Source organism: Saccopteryx leptura, chromosome 2, assembly GCF_036850995.1.
Source record: "Saccopteryx leptura isolate mSacLep1 chromosome 2, mSacLep1_pri_phased_curated, whole genome shotgun sequence".
Lineage (NCBI taxonomy): Eukaryota > Metazoa > Chordata > Mammalia > Chiroptera > Emballonuridae > Saccopteryx > Saccopteryx leptura.
The window spans coordinates 164311563-164319213 of record NC_089504.1 but is presented as its reverse complement, the minus strand read 5'-3'; the positions used below and the strand labels follow the sequence as shown (position 1 = coordinate 164319213).

Genomic DNA, 7651 nt, shown 5'->3' with positions numbered 1-7651 from the left:
AGTGTGCTTCTCACAGGTCACCTGCCGCTGGGCCTGGACAGGTGAGCAGCTCGTCTGGAGTCCTGCAGGGCATGGTGTCTGAGGGAAAACAGACTCTAACTAGAAGTGACATGTGCCACTTCCTGCACATGTCATTACCCAAAGCAAGTCAGACGAGATGGGGCGCTTCATTCTTTTCCAGAGAGAAGTTATTTTTTAGGTTTTTATTTTGAAATGATGGCAGATTCACAGAAAATTGCAAAAATACTAGAGAAATTCTTCTGTACCCTTGGCCCAGTCTCCCCCAAGGGTGGCATCTTCTGTCATTGCGCACCCACACCAGGACGGACCAGCGCACCACCAGGACCTCCCTCAGTTTACTAGTCACACACGCATGCACTTGAACGGTGTTTAGCTCTGTGTGATGTTGTTGTTTCTGTATACTTGTGACACCACTGCACAATCAAGATTCAGGACAGTCCCACACGACAAAGACCCCATCCCTATCCCACCCCATCTTAGCCTCTGGCAACCACTAACCTGTTCTCCACTGTACAACAGTCTTATTACATAAGTGGAGGTGCAATGTGTGACCTTTGGGACTGGCTTCCCTCAGCACAATGCCCTTGAAACCATGCAAGCTACAGGCATCACAGTCCATCCTTGAATTGCTGAGGGGCATTCCGCGCTGTGGATGTGGGGGTGTTTCTCAACAGTGAGTCTGCACCCTCCTCACGTCCTACCTGCTTCAGTGTCCGCAGCACTTTCACCTTCCCAGGTTTAGAGCCCTACATAGGATACTGGCTGTGTCCCTATCCTCTCTCCAAGAACTGGGAGAGGGGGAAGAATCTAGGACATTGGTTCCTGAAGCAGGTTGTGTCTCCTTGAGGGCTGGGGTCAAGGAGGGGCTCTCACAAGTCCTACAATCCTCCAGGTGACCTACGGGCAGAGTCAGTGTCTCCATTCTAGGGGGATGTAGGGTCCAAGGTGGAGGCCAAGCCACTCATCTGTCTGCACCTTTGTGTTTCTTACCGATGGTAAGTGAGGAGAGAAAGTAAGATGGATTCTAAGATTTCTTCCAACTACGATGCCATGGATTCAGGTTGGAAAACATCCCAAAGTCTGTGAAGCCTTCAGGAAGGAACTCCCAGTGAGAAGCTATGTCCCCATTTGGGGAATTAGGCCAGGGAGGGCCTGGTGTGGGGGAGAGGAGGAGAGCACAGCTTCACAACCTAAGAAGATAAAAAGGAAAGCATCCCACAGGATTGTTCCCTGCATCACACACTGTCTGCATTCATGCATCATGGTCCAGCCCAGAGTCATAATTCACATAACAGCGAAACTCATTTGCCAGAGTCCGGGCATGCTTTGGAATAAACTTGCACATCTTCACTCCCAGAAGTTTTGCCGCCTCTTCCTCCATGATGGCCCCTAAAGACAACAGACAGATGAACTGAAGACAAATACAACTGCACATCCTGTGTCATGGCACAAGTGACAATGCTATTCAGCAAAAGCGAGCGGAAGTCAGGTCTTCATACTCCTTTTTACTTCCTCCAACATTTCTGCAAATTACTTTCTTCCCTTTCCTTCTTATTCAATAAACAGCTTCCTGTCACTGCAAAGCTGAGACACTTCAAGCTTTAGAAATAGATTATATTGGCCTGACCTGTGGTGGTGCAGTGGATAACGTGTTGACCTGGTGAACACTGAGGTTGTTGGTTGGAAACCCCAGGCTTGCCGGATCAAGGCATATATGGGAACTGATGCTTCCTGTTCCTCCCCACCCCTCCCTCTTTCTCTCTCTTTACCCCCTCTCTAAAATGAATAAATAAAGCCTTTAAAAAAATAGATTATACCCCACTAAGTAACATAAGGAAAGCAAAAATAATTATTAAAAACTGATGTTTTCCATTTTGATCAAGAACTTAATTTTCAGTAACATCCAATCTCAGAATTGCAAATTCACAGGAATCCACTCACACCAGCCTTTGGCTGACCACTCGTGGTTTCTCTGTCTTCACCCCACTGCCTGTCTGGCACAGCACACCTCTCATCATCACCCAGATGCCACCACGCACTTACCCGACACTCAAGGCTGCTGGTGCCGCGCCCTGCCCGCTTCCCCTGATGCAGAGCACAGTGGGTTCCCTCAGCTCCATCTCCACATGCACCTTTCCTCCCTCCAGACCCTCCTGCTTGCCCACCTGGCTTCATCCTGATGGCTATTGCAGCTGGACGCGGTGTCCATGCACCCCCAGAAATCCCTTTTGATACAAAGTTAAAGCAAACTTCTATAGACAAATTGGATCCTGTCCCTCTGGATCTTTAAAAGAATACTTTAAAAGAATACTTTAAAAGAAATTCCCAACTCTGGCAGGTACCAGTCTGGGCCCTGCTGCTCTGAGCGCAGAGAACCGGGTCTGCGGGGCAGCTCCCCACCCTCCAGCTGCCTTTCTCAATTCTTCCCTATGCTTATCACAATTGGGACTTCACTCTTTTGTTCTCTTCTGGTACATTTTTTTTTTTAAAGATTTTAATTCATTTTAGAGAAGGGGGAGAGGGAGAGAGAGAGGGGAGGAGCAGGAAGCATCAACTCCCATATCTGCCTTGACCAGGCAAGCCTGGGGTTTTGAACCAGTGACCTCAGCGTTCCAGGTCAACACTTTATCCACTGCGCCACCACAGGTCAGGCTGGTACGTTCTTTAACCTATCCCCTAAAACCAGATGTGTGCTCCACGAGGTCAGATACTTGCCTGTTGGCAGGCATGAACACCAGTCATAGCCATAGATCATAATACTGTTTGTGTGGACTAGAGCTGCGTCCTGAGTATACAATTCGACAACCAGAAGAACCGCTCAGCCCAGGGCACCCTGGGGGGCAGGGGACTGTTTCTCAGGGCTTGGACACCAGGCTTCCCAGACCAGAGAGGTGGTAACCATGTGAGCCTTGGTCAAATTTCAGTACATCCACCTCAAGGAAACACTGTATCTCAGTCTCCCCAGAGAGAACACTGTTTTGCTATAACAAACCTGACCTGACACCTAGCTTGTAGCCTCAGGCAGTCCATGTGAGTTCCACAACAAGTGCAGAGGCTGCGCCAACTGCTAATAGGGCTGACAAGCAGGCTTACCATGGGCAGCCCCACCCACTGGGTATCTCGCCAGCAGCCACACAGCCCTGAAGACAGGCAGCACTGCAGCCCCATTTATACAGATGAGGAAACTGGGCACAGAAAGGTTGCAGAGCCTGTGTAAGGTCATACAGTAAGTGCTGGTGGATTTAGGACCTGAGTTCTAAGATCTCTTCCAATTCCTGACCCTGAGGCTTGAATTCCACCAGTCAACCTTTGTGAGACAGCAGCCCGACACCTACCTGTGCACAGCACAACCTTGCCCTGAGTCAGGTACTTGATAGTTTCTGACATTTTTCTGAGACATTCCTCAGAAAGATAGGGGGGGTCCGCTATGACGATGTCAAAACTGTGGGCAACGATGTCTTCAGGAAGATCCAGTGGGTTGTTATAATCATAGAAGACAAACTCCTCGCCGTAAAAGGCAAATCTTCTGTCGTACTCAAAGATGCACACCGCGAAGTCTCCGTGCAGCTCTCTCAGCGTCTGGTAAACAGTGGGAGTGCTCACACAGGCTATCCTGGGACACAAGGGGAACAAAGCTTCAGAGACAGCTCCTGGTGCTAGATAACAGCATCACAAAAACCAGGTCCTTGTGTCAGAGCTTCCTGGAGAAGTAACAGTGCCACCAACGTGACAGGGGTGACTTCTAAGAGAAAGCAACTGTCTCACTTTTAAGGAATCAGTATGAAACAATTTGCAAGTCACAATTTTAATGTGTAAAAGGCATAAATATGCTTTTTATAGTAAAAAAATGTAAAACATTAGGAACACGAAAACGGAAAACTGGGATTCCAGCTGAAGGTTGGTGGTCAGGTTGTGTTCCTGGAGATTTGCGCCCTTGTGACAGCCCACTCAATACAAGTACAAAGGGTCCTCAGGTCACAACACAGTTCTGTTCCTACGACAGTGATGTAACCCAAATCTTGGTGTAAGTCGAAACACACCCTAGCCTAAGTCACTTACCTATACTATTTTAAAAATCGTAATCTAGAGACCATAAAAACACAACTAAACCACAGAAACAGAATACTGCATATTCTTCTGCTGCGTGCAGCCAAACTAGTTTGCCCATGTAGTCTGTAAGTGCAATGATAACAGCATAAGCCGAAATACTCATGTCTCAATTTTTTAAAGTTTTTATGGGAGTGAGCGTCGTAAACTTGAAACATTGTATGTCGAGACTGTCCTAACTGAAGGATCCCTGTAAAATTCTTTCTGGTTGTTGATGCCTACAACTGCGAGAGAAGAGAATGTGAGAAGAGACAAAGAAACACACTCAGGAAGCTGGAAAGCAGTGGAGAGTGGTACCTGCCTTGGCAGACTCAAGACACCAAATCCTGAGCTGATAGCCAAGAAAGGTGGGCGGTGATCTGGTCTCCACCACCGCACTGAGGGGATCAGGATGCTGCTGACCAGGTAACTGAAGAAGTAGGTTTTGGTCCACTTAATAGGACAGGCGAGGCTTTAGCAAGGGGTCACTCAGTCTGCTGTGGCTCCCGGTCGGAGCACATACAGTGTGTCCGTAAAGTCATGGTGCACTTTTGACCGGTCACAGGAAAGCAACAAAAGACGATAGAAATGTGAAATCTGCACCAATAAAAGGAAAACTCTCCCAGTTTCATACCTATTCAGTGCAGTTCGATGTGGGCTCACGCACAGATTTTTTAGGGCTCCTTAGGTAGCTATCCCGTATAGCCTCTACAGACTCGTCACTGACTGATGGCCTACCAGAACGGGGTTTCTCCACCAAACTGCCGGTTTCCTTCAACTGCTTATCCCACCGAGTAATGTTATTCCTATGTGGTGGTGCTTCATTATAAATGCGCCGATATTCACGTTGCACTTTGGTCACGGATTCAAATTTAGCGAGCCACAGAACACACTGAACTTTCCTCTGTACCGTCCACATCTCGACTGGCATGGCCATGGGCTGCTCCGCTGTATACACGGTGTTACATCATCATCTGCGCATGTGCACATGTTGCCACATCATCCTACAAAAACTGGGAGGGTTTTCCTTTTATTTGGTGCAGATTTCACATTTCTATCATCTTTTGTTGCTTTCCTGTGACCAGTCAAAAGTGCACTATGACTTTATGGACACACTGTATGAGAAAGCAATTTATGAACAACTAAGGTGCCAAAACGAAGAATTGATGCTTCTCATTTCTCTCCCTTCCTGTCTGTCTGTCCTATCTGTCCCTCTCTCTGTCACACATACACACACACACACACAAAAGAGGACAGGCAATCCCAGGACTCCTCCCTCTCCCAGGCCCCAGGTGTCCACCCTCCACGACAGGCAGAAACTGGAGGTATGGTCTCTGGACTGGGGACAGAGGGCGTTGGCACAGCCAGTGATGCTGTACCATGTGACAATGGATGCTGGGACCTTGAGCCCTCTCAGCAGGGTGTCCCACAGGATGATGTCATGATGCACATAACTCCCAGGGTGGAATTAAAAGACTCTGCTTAGAGCTCTAACCAGCCCAGGAGGAAAGACCCAGGCAGAGTGACACTGGGGTTCCCTAGAAATAAGTCATCCAGGTCAGTGGTTTCTAACCTTTTTTGGGCTACGGACCGGTTTAATGTCAGAAAATATTTTCACGGACTGGCCTTTAGGATGAAACGGATAAATGTATCACGTGACCAAGACAAGCATCAAGAGTGATTCTTAGACGGATGTAACAGAGGGAATCTGGTCATTTTTAAAAAATAAAACATAGTTCAGACTTAAATATAAATAAAACGGAAATAATGTAAGTTATTTATTCTTCCTCTGCGGACCAGTACCGAATGGTCCACGGACGGTACCGGTCCACGGCCCAGGGGTTGGGGACCACTGATCCAGGTCACCCAACTGCAGAGACCAGATAAGGTCTGCCATGTGTCACAACTTTGAGACCTTAATGTGAGCAACAGTGAAAATCAAAATAAGTGAACAGAAAAGGAATGTTGGAATAAACACTTTGTGGGGAGAAGAAAACTTTCTAAAAAAATCCTACAAGATACAATGATAAATCTTCAGACCTCAAAAGAAAGCTTTTGGATGATTACATATATGATAGCAGAAATAGTAAATTCAGCAAAACGTTTAGAAAATAAAGCTGAGGAATTTTCCCAGAAAGTAAGAAAAAAGACGATAGGAAAAAAAAGACAAAAAAAAAAGTACCCCTACATATAAGACTCATTCTTTCCCAAAAAATTTGGGATTGAAAGACGGTGCGTCTTATACAGTGGTTGTAGACTTTTTTACTTGCATTTCCCACTTTTTCATGCTTGTTGTATTTGTACTCACTGTTTTGCACTCGTTATCAGTATATTATGGTAGGTTATGTTTTGCCACGTTCTGCCCAGAAATAGCTCAGAAAAGATTTTCATACACTGCTGAATTCAAGTTAAAAGTGATCCAGTTTGCAAAAGTGAATGGAAATCATGCTGCTGAACATAAGTGTGGTCCTCCAACTGAGAAATCAATCCGATACTGGCTACGGGGAGAAGAAACCCTACTGAAAACGCCACGGCAGAAGAAGGCCACGAGAGGCAAGTCAGCTAAATGGTCTGATTTAGAGAGAGAATTGAAGATATGGATTGAAGAGCAAAGGACAATTGGAATTCCTGTGTCCACAAAGATGGTTCAGCATGAGGCAAGAAAAATTGCTGATGAAAAAAAAGTTACTGATTTCAAAGGAGGACACAATTGGTGCTTCAGGTTCATGAAGCAGAACGGACTAGGCATGTGTAAGCACACCAGACTTGCTCAAAAGATGCCTGAAAGTTATGAACTGAAGGTCCTTGAATTTCATTATTTTGTCATTCAGTGTCGGAAGACACATCAGTTTGAGTTGGGACAGATTACAAATATGGACAAAGTCTCCCTTCAATGTGATGTCCCAAGTAACAGAACTGTTGATAAGAAGGGGGTGAAGGCCCTGGCCAGTTGGCTCAGTGGTAGAGCGTTGGCCTGGCGTGCAAGGGGTCCCGGGTTCGATTCCCGGCCAGGGCACACAGGAGAAGCGCCCATCTGCTTCTCCACCCCTTCTCCTCTCCTCCCTCTCTGTCTCTCTCTTCCCCTCCCGCAGCAGAGGCTCCATTGGAGCAAAGATGGCCCGGGCGCTGGGGATGGCTCCTCGGCCTCTGCCCCAGGCGCTAGAGTGGCTCTGGTCGCAACAGAGCGACGCCCCGGAGGGGCAGAGCATCGCCCCCTGGTGGGCAGAGCGTCGCCCCCTGGTGGCCATGCCGGGTGGATCCCGGTCGGGCGCATGCGGGAGTCTGTCTGACTGTCTCTCCCCGTTTCCAGCTTCGGAAAAATACAAGAAAAAAGAAGGGGGTGAAAACTGGAACTGTGAAGATAAGTGGACATGAAAAGAGCCATTATACAGTTGTTCTAGCTCAGGGGTCCCCAAACTATGGCCCGCGGGCCGCATGCGGCCCCCTGAGGCCATTTATCTGGCCCCCGCCACACTTCTGGAAGGGGCACCTCTTTCATTGGTGGTCAGTGAAAGGAGCATAGTTCCCATTGAAATACTGGTCA

The 7651-nt window shown here is 47.6% G+C and overlaps 1 protein-coding gene across 5 annotated transcripts in view; it reads right to left on the bottom strand.

Moving 5' to 3' along the window:
• Nucleotides 1-188: 188 nt before the first annotated feature.
• Nucleotides 189-7651, bottom strand: part of EEF1AKMT1 (EEF1A lysine methyltransferase 1) — a 29946-nt gene continuing 22483 nt past the window's right edge. For all 5 annotated transcript variants that reach the window (XM_066369207.1, XM_066369208.1, XM_066369209.1 and 2 more), the window contains exons 4-5: nucleotides 3357-3634; nucleotides 189-1410 (exon numbers count right to left, since the gene is read on the bottom strand). In XM_066369207.1, the coding sequence (XP_066225304.1) occupies nucleotides 1274-1410; nucleotides 3357-3634 (415 nt within the window). In that variant the 3' untranslated portion in view covers nucleotides 189-1273. The remainder of the gene's footprint in view (nucleotides 1411-3356; nucleotides 3635-7651) is intronic.